The 19865-nt window shown below is 39.7% G+C and overlaps 2 protein-coding genes across 4 annotated transcripts in view; one reads left to right on the top strand and one right to left on the bottom strand.

Annotated features, from left to right (window-relative positions):
• The window catches only part of Gabpa (GA binding protein transcription factor subunit alpha), a 33530-nt gene extending 22063 nt beyond the window's left edge, over nucleotides 1–11467 (bottom strand). Inside the window, exons 1-3 of one of the 3 annotated variants that reach the window (XM_004842223.4) lie at nucleotides 11299–11467; nucleotides 4189–4291; nucleotides 1661–1805 (exon numbers count right to left, since the gene is read on the bottom strand). In XM_004842223.4, coding sequence (XP_004842280.3) covers nucleotides 1661–1805; nucleotides 4189–4291; nucleotides 11299–11419 — 369 coding nt within the window. In that variant the 5' untranslated portion in view covers nucleotides 11420–11467. Of the gene's footprint in view, nucleotides 1–1660; nucleotides 1806–4188; nucleotides 4292–10440; nucleotides 10593–10816; nucleotides 10979–11298 lie in introns of those variants that run through there. The other 2 variants (XM_004842224.4, XM_004842225.4) reach the window with 2 other exon arrangements.
• Atp5pf (ATP synthase peripheral stalk subunit F6) lies at nucleotides 11330–19245 on the top strand. The gene is made up of 4 exons (XM_004842226.3): nucleotides 11330–11513; nucleotides 15143–15313; nucleotides 18407–18531; nucleotides 19063–19245. The coding sequence occupies exons 2-4, from the start codon at nucleotides 15150–15152 to the stop codon at nucleotides 19098–19100; spliced, it is 327 nt and encodes a 108-aa protein (XP_004842283.2). The 5' UTR covers nucleotides 11330–11513; nucleotides 15143–15149; the 3' UTR covers nucleotides 19101–19245.
• Nucleotides 19246–19865: the final 620 nt, after the last annotated feature.

Genomic DNA, 19865 nt, shown 5'->3' on the forward strand with positions numbered 1-19865 from the left:
GAACAATATAAAGATTAGGTATGATAACTTGGAAGTGTTTTGCAAATATATTTTTTTTTACTCAATACATCTGTCCTTATAAACTGTAGCTTACCAATATTTTTCTTTTTGAGACAGGGTCTCCTAGTTCAGGCTGGCCCTGAACTGACTATATAGCCAAAGCTGGTCTCAAACTCACAGTGATCCTCTTGCTTCAACCTCCCCAGTGGTGAGATTATAGGTATGCACCACCATGACTCACTGGCTAGTTCAGCAATTTTTAATGTCAGTCTTAATTCTGATCTATTTATTGATGGATTTTATTTATTGACACTCCAGATTTTGGAACATTTAAATTGTTTCCAGTCTTGGCAGAACCATGAATAAGCATTTTCATACACATACCTTTGCCCATGCAGGTGAGCATATCTACAAGAACAATTCACACTAACGTTAACAGATACTAAATGCCAGGCTGCCTTCCAAAAAGATGGTGTTAATCTCACTGTTAAGAGGAAACACTTTAAGCACACAAATTTTAGCTTAGCTAGACTCAACCATATCCCCTAGTTTTGTCAGAGCAATAGTCTCTCATCACCACCATTTATGATACATACAACAAGAGGAAAAATTTCACTAACACATTTCAACTTATTGTACAGAAAAATCTTAAAAACAGCAGCATATGATTCAGACTTTTTAAAAAACTAAGCCAAAGTTCTGTAATACATGGAATAACTATATTATGAAGGCTACAATATACATTCATATGTCAGTATAAAAACATAAAATTCTAATACTTACTCTGTTTAACGACGGTCATGGAGAAACTATATAAGCAATTCTATTTAGGCTACTATTTTTTAAACATGAAAATACTATCTTTCTTGAAAGAGTCTCATAAAACATAACTGTGAATATGCTTTAAACATATTACTTTAACACAATGGGTAAAATCCTATTGAAATAAATACCAAGAAACATCAGTTGATATTTACATTCTTATTCAGAGAAAATAGAAGAGAATATGAAAAAGTGTTTACCACATTTTAACTGTAACTGACACACAAAGAAGTTAAAAGCCAGTTAGAAATAATATACTTCTTCAGTCTTCAAGGTCAATGTGCTTCCCACTACCCTACACTGTATATTTAAGCTCTGATTTAATTTAATTTCTCTTTTTTTATTAGTGAAAGTAAAAAGCAAATATCTGACTTAGTACTCAATGTTTTTTTTTTTTTTTTTTTTTTTTGAGCCAGGGTCTAATTATGTAGTCCAGGCTGGCCTGGAACACAGCAAGTAACCTAGGCTGGCCTCAAAGTTGTAACAATCCTCCTGCCTCAGCCTCCCGAGTACTGAGATTACAGGCATGCACCACCATGCCCAGCTCAATCTTTTTTTTGGTACCGGAGATCGAACTTGGGACCTTGTGCTTGTGAGGCAGGTGGCGGAACCACTGAGCTAAATCCCGGGCCCCTACAGCTCAATCTTTTAATTTTAAAGAGAAAAAATTTCCTAAAAGACTTTGATAAAGCATTTTAAATAAATGTTTAAATTTTACCATAATACAGGGAAAATCCATTTATAGAAACAAAAGCCAGAGCTATATATATAAAAGGCTAACAAAAAATAGTCTATGCAGATTGAAATGCTGAAATATGAATCTGAAAAAAAAAATTACCTGGATATCTTGCAGGCAAATTTCATGAGCATCCAAAGAACACTGCAGTCTTGGTTCTAGTAGTTTTTTTAAATTGCCAATTGGTTCATTGATGTCTATGGCCTGGCTTACACATTCAGCTGGGGTGTAAGTTTGTTCTACAATGCTAAATGTTAAAGGGCACAAAGGTTAATAATTCAATCATTTCCTTGGATTTTAAAGTGATAATATGCTCAACACAAAATTTAAAACCAAAGCACATTTATGGTCTTTGAAAACATATTTCTTCTTAGATACTGTGGCAGGTTCATCACTAACCTGCATTGCCAAACTGAATTCTAAATTTCACAGCTAACTTCAAATTTAAAGCATCCATGAAAATATACCTCATTGAACATATATATTAAATGTGTGTGTACACATATACATACTGCCTGTACAATATTTAAGGAAAAATATTTACATTTATTTTATACATAAGTATAAAATAAGATACGAAAGTGTACCTTTCATTTAATCTTAACACTACTCGTTATAATTACCACAGCTCCACATTTAAAAAAAAGTATATTCTTCCTTAAAACTTTCTTAGAGTTCTTTTGTGTTCTTATTTTACACTTTGAATCTAAAGAGATTAAAATGCTTGGTAAGCAATTCTACATATTTCTTGTTAATGTTTATGAGCCTGAACAGAAGCCAGAAACTGCTGGTTATGGGGGTACTTGCCTGTAATCTCAGCTACCTGGGAGGCTGAAGCAAGAGGATCCTAAGGTCAAGACCAGCCTGGGCCAATCTTAAGTGAGACTCTGCCCCCAAACAAAAAATAAAAAGTGCGAGGGGATGTAGCTCAGTAGAACTCCCCTAGGTTCACTTCCCTGCACAACAGGAACAAAGACACCAAGTAACTGCTGAATTGGTGAATGTGAAATTCAATTAAATTCCATAGCATGGTTAATTTGATTTAAATCTTATTTGCAATTGTCAAAAACAGTATGTACTGAAAAAAATTGCCAACTTTCATTCATGTAATTTCTAAGGATAATGAGATATTTCATTCTAAAAATAATGAGATATTTAATAAATGTATGTAGCTCAAATTTTTCCTGAAACATTGAAAATTTATAAAACAGAACACTCATGACTAAAAATACAAACTTATTTTAAAATAATAGTACAATATTTTCATTGTTAAGATGGAAAAATATTCACTCTTTTTTTGGGCTAGGTAAACATTTCTGCCAGAATTTTCAGCTATAGCACAAGAGGTCATCATTTTGTGTTTTTTATAACAATGATTTTTAAAAGATTCTAATGTTGAGCTGGGAATTTAGCTCAGTGGTTTCGCCGCCAGCTGTGCAAGCGCAAGGACCCGAGTTCGATCTCCGGTACCAAAAAAAAAAAAAAAAAAAGATTCTAATGTTGCTTTGAGACAGGTTTTTGAAAGTCCTATATTCTGTATATATTCTGAATATTAAAACTCTTTTGCTATGATTTAAACCATGGGAAATTAAAAAATTTGAATTATCAACTTCTCTTGAAAAAAATATTGGTGATCTCATAACACTAGCCCTCAATTCCTAGAAAGTAACAATCTGCTATAGCTGAAAAGCAACTACTGATTCCTCACACAAGTTACCACAGTAACCACTAATTTTTCTACCTAGACATATGTAAAGGGCCAGTGAGTAAATATTTTAGGCTTTATAGACCAAATGGAGGTATGTGTATTAAACATATTCATGGTAGGCTCCAAGAAAGCTCCCAATGACTGTTATTTCTTAATATTCACACCCTTTTATAGTTGCCTCCCACATTGCACCAGGGTTGGAGTATGTGGCCAAAAAATGAAGGCAAGTGTGATATATGACTTTGTAGATTAGGTTAATCACCTAAAAAGATTGTGGCTTCCATCTTGGTAGCCCCTCTTAGACGATTTACATTAGGGGAAGCCAGTTATCACGCCATGAGCAGCCCTGGAGAGAGGCCCATGTAGTAAGGCAATGAGGGATCCTGCCAAGAGGCTCATGAGTGAGTTTAGAACCAGATACTCTAGTTCCAGTCAAGTTTTTGGATGACTGTGGCCCAGAATGACAACTTAACTGCAAACTCATGCATTATCTGCAAGAGTCAGAACCACCCAGCTAAGCTGTTTCCAGGCTGCTGATCTTATGAGAACAATGCTCGGTATTAATTAAATGTTGGGGGCCAGGGATATAGCTCAATGGTAGAGTGCTTGCCCAGCATGCTTGAAACCCTGAGTTTGCCCCCCAGTACTGCAAAAATGAAATGAAACAAAACAAAACAAAACATGGCAGGTGTTTTAACCTACTAAGTTTTTGGATAATTTGTTACACATATAAATGTTAAATGGAAATCAAGAGAACCTTGCACTGTATTTTCTGCTAAAAAACATAACATAATCAGACATGCTGAAAGCTCTGTTAGACACAAGGTTTTAAACTGCAGCTATACCCTTAACTCAGTACTGGAATTAATCTTTGTTATCCCGTCTTGTCCTTTGCTACTCTATAGTCCCTTTTAATACCAACCTTTCTTCTGTGCACTCCGCTTTCTCAGTTCCATCAATCTCAATTTCTATCAACTCTTCTGCTTCTCTTTTAGTCATGGTTGAAGTATTTTCAGAGCTCAGTCCTGAAAGAGTTAAATTTTCAGTTTTGAAATTATCTGCATAAACAGAAATGATACATAAGATATGCAGAATTCAAATAAAGCAGAAGAGGGGGAAATATTCTTCACATATAAAAGAAAATCCACAATGATGTTCATAAGCTAGTTTTTGTTTAAACTGGTGTTTATTAGCCTTAGTCAAAAAATTAATTGAAGGGACTTCAAAATCCAGTGAAGGTTAACTACATTAAAGCATCCTAGATTCAAACCAGAAGCTTAACATGGAGATGAACTACAACTGATTAGCTAAAAAGTTGTACTTATTAGCAATACTTACTGCAAAGTATAATACTGATAAGTGATATAAATTAACCTAATCACATCTAGAATTTAAAATTATAAATGCAAACACAATGTTTCAAAATAGTAAAATAAAGAAATATGCACACTATTGCCCCATTATATACTAAAAATTTTTAAAGATTTTTTTCAGATGTAGTTGTATTTTAAACAAACTACTTAGTTTTTAATTATCTCACATAAATTACTTACTGTCTTAAAAGACCAAGACAAAAATACAATTTAAAAAATGTCAAATAAAGCATGAAATAGTTAAAAATGTTCGCATTCCTTTGCAAACCAATTCATTTTCAAGATGTTAATGCTACAAGTTTCAGGCTCTGTTATTAACTGCCTTATTGTAGGTCAATGCACATCTTTGGATTCATGTTATCTTAATGCACAGCACCTTCAGACTAGAGTTTCTTAAGTTTATCCCCACATCTAAAACAGATGTATCTCCCTAAATTTGCCCAGTAGTCTTTGCTCCTTACAAGGTTTGACAAAATGAATTCAAATATTCATTATTATTAACCATTACCATTTGTGGTCCAGAGCCAGGTGCTGCCTTTAAATATTTTATACAGAAAAGTCTTAGTTTGAGCCACTGTCATATGAACATTATTCAAAAGTAATGTTCTAGACTAAACTGCCTCTAACTCTACGTTGTCACTGTAAATGTATTATAGATAGGCAAGGTGGCATATGCCTGTAATCACAGTACTTGGGAGGCTGAGGCAGGATGGCTCCAGGTTCAAGCCCTGGAAGACGGCCTTTCGCCTAATCCCTTCTCCCTTTCTCCTCCATAGATTAGAGTCATCCTGGATGGCACAGCCCCAGGACACAGTTACATTATACATCCATGTTCATTTTCTGCACATTTCCCAATCACGAGACAATCACGTTCAGCCTAGGCCACACGTGGCACTAGTTACCCCGCCTTCCTACACTATAAATAAAGAGCACACTGGACGCCAGGCAGCCATTAGCTCATCCCTCCCAGTCCCAGCTATAAAGCTTAATTTTGGAATGTATCTTTCCTTCTTATTAGGCTTCACGTTTCTTCATCTCCCACTGCTCTCCCCGGCTTCGGACTCTACACTGTGCAAGTCTTGGCAAAGTCCCACCTGGGCAATTTAGTGAGATCCTTATTTCAAAATAAAAAATAAAAAGGGCAGGGGAGGTAGCACGGTGTGAAGTCCCTGGATTCAATTCCCAGTACTCCAAAAAGAGCAGGGCGGCAATGGCACATGCCTGTAACCCCACTTTAGAAGGCTTAGGCAGAAGGATCACAAGTTCCAGCCCAGCCTGGGCGACTTAGTGAGACCTTGTCTAGAAGCAAAACAACAACACAACAAGATTAGGGATGTAGCTCAGTGTCAAAGCCCTGGGTCCAACTTTCAGTACTACCAAGAAAAAACAAAAAACAGCAATAGAAAAAGAACAGATGTATCTACCTAAATACACAAGCAGAGCCAACTATGGTTTGTTCAGAGACAGGCTGTATTGCATGTACTAGTACAAAAGTCATCTCTTCCCTGGAACACAGTATCCTAACAGGGTTCAGTGTCTGCCTTGGCTTGAGTCTGTACACTTTCAGTGCAACAGCCAGTGTGATCTTTGTAAAAGCACTTAGATCACAGCACTTCCCTGATGGATTCTAGTCATAGTAAAATCTGAAGACTTTCCAACGGTCAGTAAGGCGCTGCATGATCTTTCCCATCTGTATCCCACTATTGCTGATTCCCTCTCCCACATTAGCTTCTTCGCATCTTCCTGCCCTATGTTCTTTGCTTCTGCCTGAAATTGAGCTGCTCCAAACGTCCTGCCTGAAGCTCAGCTTCTCAGCGAAATTAAATTTACCCTGGCTATCTCTATTTAATTTTGTCTCTTTATGTTTTTTTCCACAGTACTTACCCTTTAATACACTATGTCATTAATTTATTGTCTTTCTTCCTCTGTTGGATCTTCACCAAAGTGCAAAGACTAAAACTGCCTAAAAGTGATGAGCTGGATTTGCCTGGACTAGAACTTCCCCTACTTTTTGCAGTGGGAGGGGCCTTACCAGGTCTTAATTTTTCAAGAGATTGAGGCCTTTGTGGTAGGAATAATAATCCAGAACCAATGAATCTGTAAAATTACATGGCAACGGTGATTCAAGGGGCAGAGGGAATTAGTTATTAATCAGTTTGACTTCAAATTAGAGATTAACTGGGCATGATGGTGCAAACCTGTGAATTCAGCAGTAGAGAGGCTGAGGCAGGAGGACCAGTACGACCAGTAGTTCAGGGCAGCCTGAACTACATAACAAGACCTTGAACCAAAAACAAAAATCAAACCAAATGAAACCAAAACTCAGTCAAACATACACAAAAATAGAGATTATACTAGATTATCCTGATGGACCCAGTGAAATCACAGGCTCCTTAAAAGTAGAAGAGGGAATTGGAAAAGACAGCTAGAGTGATTCAATGTGCAAAAGGACTCAACTGGTCATCTGTGACTGGCTTTGAGAATGGAGAACAGTGGTCAAAGCCAAGGGATGGGGTTCTCCTTTGGAGGCTCCAGGAGAAATGCAGCCTGCCCATACCTGACTCAAACTTAGAGACCTACTTCAGATTTACACCTTCCAGAACTGTAAGATATGAAGTTAGTGGGGCTTACTAGTTACTAGATTTGCAGAAATTTATTATAATCAGAGTAGAAAACTAACAGTCTCCCTTCCAGTTTAGAAAGGGCTGCACCTCTTCTCAGGTCCTATTATCGCTAACTGGTTTTCTGACCGCTTCAGTCTGTAAATAGCTGGCACCTGAATCTAGCCCACCTGGTACAAAACCGCCCTAATTTCTCCCCACATTATTAAAGCCGCACCCAAAGGAGAAAGAATACTAAGGAGTTCGATCCCAGGTACAAAAAAATATACTAAGGAGGCAGAGCTCTACACTGGAGAACACAGGTACCACACATATCGAGCACATACATAGGCTCTAGCACACATCTCTTGGGGATGATGAAAAGATGAGGAACCTTTGTTTTCTGACTGATACTAGACCAGAAAGTCTTCTCTTCCCAATCAACTCTCCTTAACTGGTGCTACGTGAAAAACGGGATTCATCTAATTAATATCATAAAAGCAAGGCTATGTAGTCAGATCTATACAAAGTAAATAGTGTTTCACCCTTGGTACTCCATTAATTTGTGAAGAAAATTAACTTATGTTGAATTTTACGGGGACTATTTCACACCATATACAAAATTCAAAATGCCTGAAGGCTTAAGGGCAAGAGTATAAAGCTAATAAAACACAGGGCATTTCTTTTCTGTAGTCCAAGGACACAAAAGGATTTTTTATAAATTCTCAAAACATAAACATAAAATATTAATCTAATTACACAAAGATTAAGATTTATGTTCAATATATAAATTACAGAGTGAAAAAGATATCTCTAACACCGAAAAGTGACATGGGACTAAAAAATAGAATAGACAAAAATCTCTTGGGAAAAAAAAGCTGAGACAGACTAAGAAAGCAGGAAAAGCATAGGATAAGGAAATTCATGCAAAGGGAAACCTAAATGACTCAGGATACAAGGAAATGCTTAAATTCAAAACTGCAATTTAAAACAAGAAACCAGCACTTTCAGTGTATGGATGCGCACCCACACACGTGTGTGGCCAGTGTTAGAAAGGTGAATAGCAAAAAAAGTAGCAGGCGCATGAAGACATACAACTCTTATCTCAGTTTAGATAGAAGTAGATACTCCAGAGAAAAATCTTGCTGTTCTCAAATCAAGCATACTTATACCTATGACACAGCAATCTCACTGCCAGATAAGCATTCCAGAGAAGTTCTCAAATTAGTTGAGGTTATGTTCCCGGCAGATTCACTGGTGGTAACTGAAAGCTGACACCAAACCAAGCATTAATGGTAGAAAAGTACTCATAAAAGAAAAACACAGAAAAAGGACATAAAACTAACTGTTAGCACCTGTCAAAAATATGGAAAGAATGTCTGCAAAAAATAAATACATTTTATTTCTTTGTCTTTGAGACAGGTTCGCATTATGTTGCCCAAGCTGATCTGGTACTCCCGGGCTAAGAAAATACTCCTGCCTCAGCCTCCTGATTATCTGGTAGTTCTGGGGGTTACTCCACTCCTCCCAGATAATCTTAAAAAAACTGTTATATTCAGAAAAAGTTCAAAACAAAGCTTATAACTGAATAGCACTTAAGATTATCTGCTTTATTTTCAGAGCCTTACATGGAGATTGTTCCTATCACCAGTTTTTTTTAAAAGATTAGAAAATAAGAGGATTTTCTAGGAGTTCTGGAAAAACAGAAAAGTACAGTATATGAAGTGATGGAGGCTGAGAAATGGCCTTAATTGGCTTATCAGCAGGGGTACCAGGGGTTCCCTTTAGCGCAAGCACTAGAAGTTGTTAGAAGAAATTTATCTCTGATCTACCAAAAATATTACAGGAAGAAGCTTTTTTTTTTTTGGTACCGTGGATTGAACTCGGGAACCTGCGCTTGTTAGGCAGGCACTGGAACCACTGAGCTAAATCCCCGGCCCCAAAAATATTACAGAATAGTTCCTAGAAGGTGCAAAGTAACAGGGAAAAAATGACCCTCATTCACTTGTAGAAAAATCATTATCAGTCTCTGAATTGATCTTTCTTGCTCTCAGTTCTACAAACTTAAGCCTAGAAAAGTAATGTAGAGATTTGAGAAACTGTGCAATTCTTTGGAGCGAGACTGTCTTAGCTCTTTTTTTGGAACCTATTCCTCTGAATTTCATGTCATTACTTAAAACGGAGATGAGAACATTACTTGGTGCATCTTCCCCTGACATAAAACAGCTTTACACACGTTGACACTTTAGTTCTCCAAGAGCTTAGGACCTTTTTTTCCGAGTACTGGATAAATAAGTGCAGTCTGGAAGTACCTGCATCATTAACTACACATTTTTCCAAGCTTAACAAGCACTTTTAAGTATCAGAGGAAATGAAAAGACAATTTTTATTTTAAGAAATTAAAGTTGCTGGGCCGGGGATGCAGCTCAATGGCGCCGTCCCTGCCTCATGAGCGCAAGTTCCTGAGTTCGATCTCCAGTACAAAAAAAAAAAAAATTAAAGTTGCTACCTTAACAAAAAGCATTTATATGTGCACGTGGGCGCAAATATGATGAAAAGTGAACAGCTGATGACCCCCAGGTGAAAGATATGTGGATGCTCACTGTGACTTTTTTCAATTTTCCTGTAGATTTAGGGTTTTATAAACATAGAAGACCAAAGTCGTCAGTCTTAATTTAGTTCTCAACCTGTGCATTCTCTAATGACTTGCTTCAACTTAACATGTAGCTCATTATTTGTTACTTCAGGAGTATCAACCTCTCGTGACACACGCTCCTGTATATACAATCCACCCGGGATCGGCATGAAAAGTTTGGATCAAACTGAGGGAGAATCTATTCCCATGAAGTAGGTTCTGAAGCGCTGACCCGTTTCTTGTGACTAAGAATGTTACTACAAACTCTTGTAGATCTGTGCTCCTCCCATCAGACTACTAATAGCAGAAACTACTTATGAAGTGGATTGAATTCTAAATTACTACCCGTCATCTCGCAATGCAACATTGGGCACTGTCCTCCCTGCCAAACTGGGATCCCTACATCCAAATATGTACACCGTAGACCCAGAAAACAAGAAGTTGGCAAACTGCATTAACCCACTGCGGTCTCCGTGGCTGACTTCCTCGTTTAATAAAAGGAATCATATTAATAACTGGGTTTGGAGCAACTGTGAGCCCATTCTACGTAGGACACATGGATTTACAATGAGTGAAGCGTTGAGTCCGCTGGGTTTTGCGTCCTCCTATGAAATCCTGGGGCATCAGGACAATGCCGACCGCGGAGAGAGAAGCTCAACGTGGACGACCCTAGGCGAGGACGGGCCGGGGAGAGAAGGGAGCGGCCCCCGGGCCCGCGCCGCTCGCGCCGCCGCCCTCCCCTCCGCTCCCCACTCAGCCTCTCCCGCCCCTCCCCACCCGGCTCCCTCAAGTCTCCACGAACGGAAATGGGAGTCGCAACGTCGGGGACCAGCGGAAACAAAACACAGAGGCGGCAGCGGGGGGGCCGCTTGGGGGGAAAAGGCCCCGAACGAGGCCGCCGCGCGGGCCCGCGCTCCCCTCCTCCCGCGCGGCCACACTCACCCGCTCCGGATTCGGCCCCGTCGCCCTGGCCCGCGCTCCAGAGCCCCCTGAGAACGGCAGCGGCGCCGACTCCACGTGCAGCGGCTCTCCAGGTAAGACCCGCAGCTGCCCCGACTCCAAGTGTAAGGCCCCCGGTCCCTTCCCGCGGAATCGGCGCCGAGAAACCCCAAGCCCTCTCCCGCCTCCCAGGCACCCCGGGTCCAGGACTACAACTCCCAGCAGGGTGCGCGGCACGAACGCCCGGGGCGACGGAGGCTCACGAGGCACAACGCAATCGGCTTTGCTTGAACTCTCACTTTCCCTGGACCGTACACACTCAACATCCTCAAGAAACCGGACATTGAACCCGAGTGGAGCTTGAACTAGGAGACAGTCCAACGTGCGCATGCATACAAAGCAAAGTGTCCAAGAGGAAAAAGAGTGAGTCAAATTAGGCGAAGGAAAGATGGCGGAATCTTCGCCGGGGACCCGGAAGCACTTACCCTCCACTTCCTCCTCCTCTTTGCCTTCTGTCTCACCTAGAACTGTCCGGTCGCAGACAGTCTCCGAGACGCTTCCTGTCCGGTAAGCGTCGAACGACTGAAACGGTGGCCCACAATGCATTGCGATGGCCGGCTGGCGTGTGGGGGCGGAGCTAGGGCCGGAAGTAGAACGGTAGCGGCGGCGGTGGCTCTGGGAACTCGGGACTGAGTGCAAGGTGACTGGGAGGGTAGTGAGGCCAGCGTGGCCTCTTGGGACTACGATTCTGGGTTTCTTCACAGGGTTCAGGCTGCCTCTCACCCTTGCCCTACTAGGGAGAGCGGCCCAGTGTCCTTGACGCCTTCACGTTCTGTCCCGGGGTTACAGCTGACTTCGGCCTTGGAGTTTGTCGTAGAAGCGATGACTACAACACTGTGTGGGCAAAGGGGGGAGGCAGGGAGGCCGAGGGGTCGTGGCTTGCAGCCCGCCCGGGCAGCCCAAGGTCGGGCCTGCCCAGCCAGAACACTCGGGAATCTTTCGAGCTGGGGGCGCGGGGCGGGGGCAGGTCATGGGTCCTAGAGGGACCAGGGCTGTTTACGCCCCGCTTAGAAGTGATCGTGGTGCTCGGACTTAGATAGTTCCTTGGTTAAGTTTAAGGTCGTGTTCCGAAGAGCCAGCAAGTTGGTTTGGCTGTTCGTTACTGCAGATAGCAGAACCATGCTGTGTCCCACCACATGGACTTTGTCCTTGTTAATGTCGTCCCGTCTTTCTTTTTTTTTTGACAAATTCCTAACAAAGTCTCCTAGAACCTGATTGTATTTGAATAGAGTATTTGTCACAGATGGCATTTTAGTGTGTGCTGATGTGTCTTCTGTGTGATAGTGGATAATCCACACTTTATCTTTGACAAAATGAAAGGGAATACAGGAGAAGCAACAACTTTCGATAAGAAATCATGTGTTCATTGTGTGGATGAGTTTGTAGAATTTAGGATATGAGAGCTGTTAGGGAAAAGAACGGGTTCAGGAAAAAGGCCAAAGTACTGATCTGTTTTTGGGAATTGTTAATATTTAGGTGGTAGATAGTTGAAAACCGAAAATGGATTTTTCCTAAGTTATAGTAGGAATAACATGATCTTTGCAGTCAACTTTAGAGCACTTTAACTTTAGGTATGTGGGCAATTTAATGACCTTTCTGAGACATAATGTTATTATCTGTTTTACAGATAAGAACTTTAACTTCTTAATATTGTTTTAAGGATGCAAGGGGGCTACATTCAGCGCTGAAAAAATGTTAGGTTGGCTTACTGCTGGGTGTTAAGCCTGTCCTTACATTGCCAGAACATTGAGTTGGGCGATATTTTTATGTATTTGTGTTGAGTCAGATTCTACTATGTAATCTTGGACCAGGTATTTATCCTCTAAGCCTGAGTTTCTCTATGTTTAAAAATAGAAAAGGTAAGCTTGGCATGGTGGCGCATGCCTGTAACCCTGTAATCCAGCACTTGGGAGGCTGAGGCAGAAGGATCACTGTACGTTCAAGGCCAATCCGGGCCACACACAGTGAGTTCAAGGCCAGCCTGAACTGCATAGTGAGAGCTTGTCTCAACAAACCAAAGGAAAAAAAAAAGGAAGTTGATAAGGTCATTTGTTGTTTTCTTGTAATCTTTTCTCAAGTATTATTCTCTGATAGGGTGTACAAGGAATATGTGAATTCTGTAATATTTTCAAATGGTTACTTTCTCCCTTGGCCAGTGGAGGATCTCTTGTTGATTGGTTTCCTTTCTAGTTTTTGTACGTTACTCCAGGGTTTGTGATAGTTTGGACAATTGGGCCATGGGTATTTCTTAAAAGCATCCCTGGCCTCTGCCCACTAGAGGCCAGTAGCACTCAACCTAATCAGGACAGCCAAAATGTTTTCAGACACTGCCAAATATTTTCTGGGAAATAAGAATCTCCCCTCTTCCATCTTCTCCCCTATTTGAGAATCATTATGGAATTGCACTGTCTTATAGGTGATGCTTCCCAAGCCTGCAGTGGTAGAAGGCCAGTCTGCCCTCCTCTGTGGATACTTTTGAAGAATATAAAAGTGAATTACCAGAAAAGTGAGGAAAGAAAACAAACTAGGCACACATAATACAAATTCTCATTTTTTATTATTAAGTTCAAGGAAAAAATTACTTTGTTGAATTGCCATAAAAGTTTCTAAATGCTTATCCCCAATTTCTCTATTACTATAGACCAGTAACAGTTTGTATACTTTCACTGGTCCATTCTGATAACTTAATAGAAGTGGAAGGCTGGTGTGATGCTCTTGATGGTAATTTGTGAAGGGATGTGGGAAGCATATTAACATATCTGGTTTTGACTTTAAGGTTCAGAAATGCTCCCAGGCTACACTGAGTGCAGTGGTATGTGCCTGTAATCCCAGCTACTCAGGAAGCTGAGGCAGAGCTATCACTTGAATCTGGGACTTGGAAGTCAACTTGGGCAACATAATGAGACTCTAATTTAAAAAGGGGGGGGGGGAACGGTATTACCAGCTGTATTGAGTTATAAATCTTTTATTGCCATCCGATTTAGGGTTCAATAAGCCCTTTTCATTTATAGACTAATTTTTTAGCTGAGGAACATTTTCTACTAGTAATTATTTATGGCCCCATCTATTTCTTTTTTAAATTTCTATTTTCATGTTTTTGTTGTAGTTCGGAATATTTTATATTTGATCTCTAAATCACTAAATCAGGTCTTAACAGGGATCTTCCCCTTTTGATGTATCTATATTTTACTGACATTTTATAAGTTAGAAAATAATGTATTTCCCCGGGCATGGTGGCTCATGCCTGTAATCCCAGCACTCAGGAGGCTGAGGCAGGAGGAGCAGCAAGAGTTCATGGCCATCCTGGCCTATGTAGTGAGTTCAGGGCCAGCCTGAACTACAAAGCAAGACCCTGTCTCAAAAATAAATAAATAAATAAATAAAGTATTTTAGCTCTAGAAAGTCTTTTAAGTCCATATTTTTAAAATTTGGACTTTCAGGGTTGGGGATGTAGCTCAGTGGTAGAGTACTTACCTAGCATGTATGAAGCCCTGAGTTGGATATCCCAAGCACCAGGGGAAAAAATGGATTTTTATCTTCTTTACAGGTTCTTCTTTTTCATGGATGAGATAGGTGTATTTTCTAATCTTCCCCTGTTTCTGCAGGTGCAGGGTTGGGGTGAGCTGGTGCTATTCTTTTTTTTTTGGTACCAGGGATTGAACTCAGGACCTTGCGCTTGCGACACAGGCACCAGAACCACTGGGCTAAATCCCTGGCCCTTGGTGCTATTCTTTTTCGGTCTTTCTTTTGGATGTTGATTGTAGTTACAATGTTCTTGAATGGCTGGAGTCCTGCAGTTGGAACAGGTGAAGCATTCTTTCTGCTGTGTGTCTCTGAAATGCAAACTTCCAGGGTATCATTCCTGGCTGAAGTAGCTGTCTCTAGTCTGTGCCCTTTGGCCTTTTGAGGGGTCAGAGAAACCTAGCACATTGATTTGGGGGCAAGTTTTCCTTTCCTACTAGGGGTGGACATTGTTCTGCCCTCTACTGTTTCCTCAGGTCCAAGACTAAGTTCGTGGAAAACAAAACTCATCCCAGATTTTGTTCTTTCACGCTTGAGTTTTTCCTAACTGCTCCTAGTTCCTAGGGCCCATAGGTAAGAAGCAGAAAACTTGCAGTAGGGAATGAGAGGAAAGAGGTCTGGTACAGACTCAGTTCCAGTATTATTTAGTTATTCTGTAGCAATTAGAATTAGATTCCCACACTGTGATCTATTGAGAGTGTTTTACAAAAGTATGCTAGCCTTCTGACGCTGTTTTTACTACTATAGAATCACCATGATTCTTCAGAGGCTCTTCAGGTTCTCCGCTGTTGTTCGGTCGGCGGTCTCTGTCCATTTTCGAAGGAACATTGGTGTTACAGCAGTGGCATTTAATAAGCACCTTGATCCTATTCAGAAACTCTTCGTGGACAAGATTAGAGAATACAAGTCAAAGCGACAGTAAGTGGACAACCAACCACAGTATAAATATAAATATTGATAGTATGTGAGCTTCATGATTGAAGTACAAACTTCTTCATAAGGAATCCAAGGGAGAAGTCCATTAAATCTGTTATCATTTAAATACACATCCTTCCTATAAGATCATTATCTTGGAAATCATTTTAGCAGCTATTTTTGAGGAAAGTAAGGCCCTTGACCATGATTAGCCTAAGACCATAAGAACTAATAGGGAGAAAACATAAAGTGTTCTGATTCTCACAATGCCCTTTCTGTGACATCCTGCTTTGGGAGAAGTATGAACAGCATTATTTTTTTCCTTTAAGGCTGTTTTCATAAGAGCAAAAGACTCTAAATGGCATGTATTAACACCAGGAGTATGATGATTACAGAGCCGTACTGTTTTAGAGATGAATGACCACCTTTGTGATCATTAGGTCCATCCTGCAAATCTTAGGAAAAGTAGAGTATGTCAATTTAGAGTTCCATTTTCTTTTCATTTAGCTGTCTACCTTGTACACAGTACTGGGCTGTTAAGTGTGGTGGGCCACACTGTATTTTTATAATCTTAAAATCTGATCAGGGTAGAAAGCTTGTAGATAAGATAAGGTAAATGGTTTAGGGGGTAAGAGAGCGATATACAGTAGTGTGTAGAGAATTCATAGGACAGAATGTACCTATCTGGTTGAAGGCTTAGGCTTCTTGGAACAGTTAATGTTTTATCATGCCTTTGAGGGCAGTGTTTGGGGTTATTCATCCCTCTTGAAAATCTGATAGTGTATGAGTCATCTTCCTAGTTGAAAAAGAAAAAAAAAAAAATTGCAGAATTTGCTTCCATGACTTTGCTTTTAGCTTGAAAAGATTCTCAAACATGCAGTAGACCATTAGCATCACAAACATGTAGAACACACAACTAGGGGTCTACCTCAGGATAAGAATAGTTGATAGGAAGGTTGGACAGGTAAATTAGTGCAGGATTTCTTTTCGGAGGAAAAAAAAATGATGTGAGCTAAAGGATGAAAATTAGGAAGCACAAAATATATTGAAGGACTTGCATAATTCTGTTTCTCTGGAGAATAGGGCATATGAGGAATGGAGTGAGCAGTAAGGATGGATTAAGAATAGGAGAAAGCTGTTAGTGTTAGATTGGCAGTTAGGATAATAAGAATTCAGTTCTTCAGTCACCTTAGCCGTATTTCTAGTTGTCAGTATGCAGATATGGCTAGGTAGAGTGTTTCTGTCACTACAGGAATTTCTGTTGGACAGTGCTGACCAAAAAGAAAGGACCCATAACAAACATGTACTGGTCAACCAGGTGTGGCATGTGCCTATAATCCCAGCTAACCTGGAAGCTGAGGCAGGAGGGTTGCAAGTTTGAGCCCAGTCTAGGCAACTCAATGACTTGGCAACACCTTTTCTTAGAGAAAGAAAAATAAAAAGGACTGGGGATGTAGCTGAGTGCAAAGGCTCTGAGTTTAATCCCCACTACCACACGGACACACACACACACACACACAAAGTTCTTAAGCCAGGCATTGTGGCACATGCCTGTAATCCCTAAACTTGGGAGGCTAAGGCAGGAGGATCACCACAAGGTCAAGGCCAGCCTGAACTGCATAGCGAGACCCCGCCTCAAAAAAACATTTTTCTTAAATTGGAGTGGTCTGTATCTTTTGGTAGAAATTCTCTAACAAATTCTCCAAAGCTTTGATTATAGGCATGTGGGAAAAGAAGGAATTTTCACTTATAAATTTGTTTGGTTTATGATATTCATTGATAGGAAGGCAGTAACATTTATGACACACATGTTCTTCAGTGAATTACTAGATTACTCTTTGGTCCTGCTGCTGCTCCGTGATGCTGTGTTTCTCTTTCCCAAACACAACTTTAATTTTGTCATTTTATTGCTTAGCAAATAAAATACAAACTCTTAGGCTTAACATTCCAGGCATGATCTGGGTTCTGCTGGTTTTTCTGTCAGCATTAGTAGCGTTCCCCATACAGATCCAGTGCTTTACCCCCACCGTGTCTTTGTTTTTTCAGTCTCAAATTGAGATTTGGCCAAATTGCATGGCTTGTCTCAAATCCCACCTTTGCTAAATGAAGTTTTCTTGATTAGCTCAGCAAAGTGGTCTTTCCTCTTCAACTTGGATTTTTATTAAGCTATGTCTTTAAAGCTTAACGTTTAATTCCCTTGCAGCATAAGTGTTTGTAAATGTCATTTTTTCCCTTCTAAATTACAAAATTTCTGAGGGTTTAAAATAATTTACTTCTTTGATAGACTTATAGAGACATAAAACTACAATATTTTTTTCTTATTACTTTTAGATTTTAATTTGTTGCATTTTGAGATGGGGTCTCACTGTAGTTCAGACTGCCCAGGAACTCTTAGTCTCCCAAATGTTGGGACTACCAGCTTGTTTTCTTTTTTTTGGTGCTGGGGATCAACAAAGGGCCTGGAGCATACTAAGCGTGTGCGGTGCCACTGAGCCCTAGGTCTTTTTAAGGCCACTTTGAAGGCTGATATAATAATCTCAGATGATAATAATAGATAACACTGACTGTTCACTGACTCAATTTTTTTTTTTTTTTAGATCTGAAAGCTAAAGTTTGGACTGCTTCACCCCTTGCTCTGGGTTGCAGGTTTTTGGGGGTTTTTTTGGTACCGGGGTTCGAACTCCGGTCCTTGCGCTTGCACAGTAGGTGACGAAACCACTGAGCTAAATCCTCGGCCCTGGGTTGCAGTTTTACTAAATGGTAGCACTGACATTCAAATAGACCCAGCCCTTTATGCCAGATCCCACAGATACCTCATTAAACTCAAGACCCTGAGAAACTCGAAGTATGTATCTTTGACACTAACAAACCTTATGTGTTAGAGATTTGTTTAAAGTTAGCTTATTTATGTGACACCTCATCATGTTAAAATAATCTAATTGAAATTCAAGTGGAAATAACATTTTTGTTCTGAAAGTCTACTTTTCCCTACATGAATACCTTTAAAAGGTCTGTTGACATTTGATGGTGAAGAGTAATTTTGCTTTTTTAAACTAGTGCATGAAATTAGCTTTTATTTGCTCCTTTACCCAACAGGACGTCTGGAGGACCTGTAGACACTGGTCCAGAGTATCAGCAAGATATGGAGAGAGAGCTTTTTAAGCTTAAGCAAATGTATGGTAAAGCAGACATGAACACATTCCCTAGCTTCAAATTTGAAGGTACGTTTCTGATCAGATTCATTCTTACAGGGAACTATTTTAAATGGTGGTGAATATTCTTTTTTTTGATTATTTAGAGGATTAAATGACAATTACATGTGAAATTTATTAGGAGCACAATATGTACAAGATATGAGATAAAAATATCATAAATAATAGATATTAGATAAATGTTTGCCATTAGTATAGGAAATTATGTAACACATAGGTTGAATGGTAGGATTCTGAAGTCCACATGCTTGACCTTGAATCCTGACACTTACTAGCTGTGTGATCTTCATCTGACACTTGGGGAGAGTTTCTTTCTCATGTAATACTTGTAGTTAAAACACATTTGATATGAAGTCAATAGAGCCTCACTCATATAAAGTGTTGAATAAGTGTTTAGCTATTGTATTTCTGTGTGGATGTTTAGAAACAAATGTTCACTAAAAAAAATTCAGAACATCGATGAGTTAAACCTTCATGCTAGATAATGTATTTTGTTGCAGTATGGCTAACCTTAATTGGAGATTTTTTTTTCCCTCTTAGATCCCAAATTTGAAGTCATCGATAAACCTCAGTCCTGAAGAAATAATGTAAAATTAATCTGGTAGTTTGCTATGGATTTGTTGTACAACTAATGAGAAGTATCAGAATAAACATACATTTTACAACTGTCCAATGTTCTTTTAATTCTGATTGCAAATAAATTATTTGATGATGCTGAACCTACACTTGACTGTATTGACCTCTGTGTTTTAGGGTTGTTTTTAAATCCTTTTGCTTGGTTTTAATGAAGCAGATGAAGACATTGAGTAAATTGGGTACCGCTTCCCCATAGCCCTACCACACTCTTCTCAGTGTGCAGCAAATCTTGCTTCAGTAGTGCAAACTTACTACCTATGGTGAGCCGCCGTATCTAAGGGAATGCTTGCTGTGGAGAGATGTTACGTCCTTACCCAGAATATGAAGAAACGATTGATTGATTGATTGATTTTTTTCTGGTACTTGGTATTGAACTTAGGACCTTGCACTTGCAAGGCAAGTGCAGTGCCACTGAGCTAAATCCCTGGCCCTGAAATGATTTATTTTTATTTACTTATTTTAAACATTTTTTGTTTTGCATTTTTGAAATGGGCTCATTATGTAGTTTAGGCTGGCTTTGAACTTGTGATACTCTTGCCTTAGCTTCCCAAATGCTGGAAGAAATGATAAATTTTTTTGTCATAGCTTTCTCAGAAACTCAAGTGTAGTTTTATAGTTCTGTCTGGATTGAAGAAAAGTTTTGGGATGAGGCTACGAGTAGGGCTCTATAAAGCCACTTTTAAAAGATTAAGGGCTGAGGGTATAGT

The sequence above is a fragment of the Heterocephalus glaber genome, unplaced genomic scaffold, assembly GCF_053883595.1.
Source record: "Heterocephalus glaber isolate CG9 unplaced genomic scaffold, H.glaber_assembly_v1.0 deba00000122, whole genome shotgun sequence".
Taxonomy (NCBI): domain Eukaryota; kingdom Metazoa; phylum Chordata; class Mammalia; order Rodentia; family Bathyergidae; genus Heterocephalus; species Heterocephalus glaber.

What these genes read in the sequence shown, in the direction of transcription:
- Atp5pf (XM_004842226.3), top strand. Translation starts at nt 15,150, where the DNA reads ATGATTCTTCAGAGGCTCTTCAGGTTCTCCGCTGTTGTTCGGTCGGCG. An exon ending in GAATACAAGTCAAAGCGACA is followed by an intron (nt 15,314 to 18,406) that starts GTAAGTGGACAA and finishes TTTACCCAACAG; the next exon opens with GACGTCTGGAGGACCTGTAG. An exon ending in CCCTAGCTTCAAATTTGAAG is followed by an intron (nt 18,532 to 19,062) that starts GTACGTTTCTGA and finishes TTTCCCTCTTAG; the next exon opens with ATCCCAAATTTGAAGTCATC.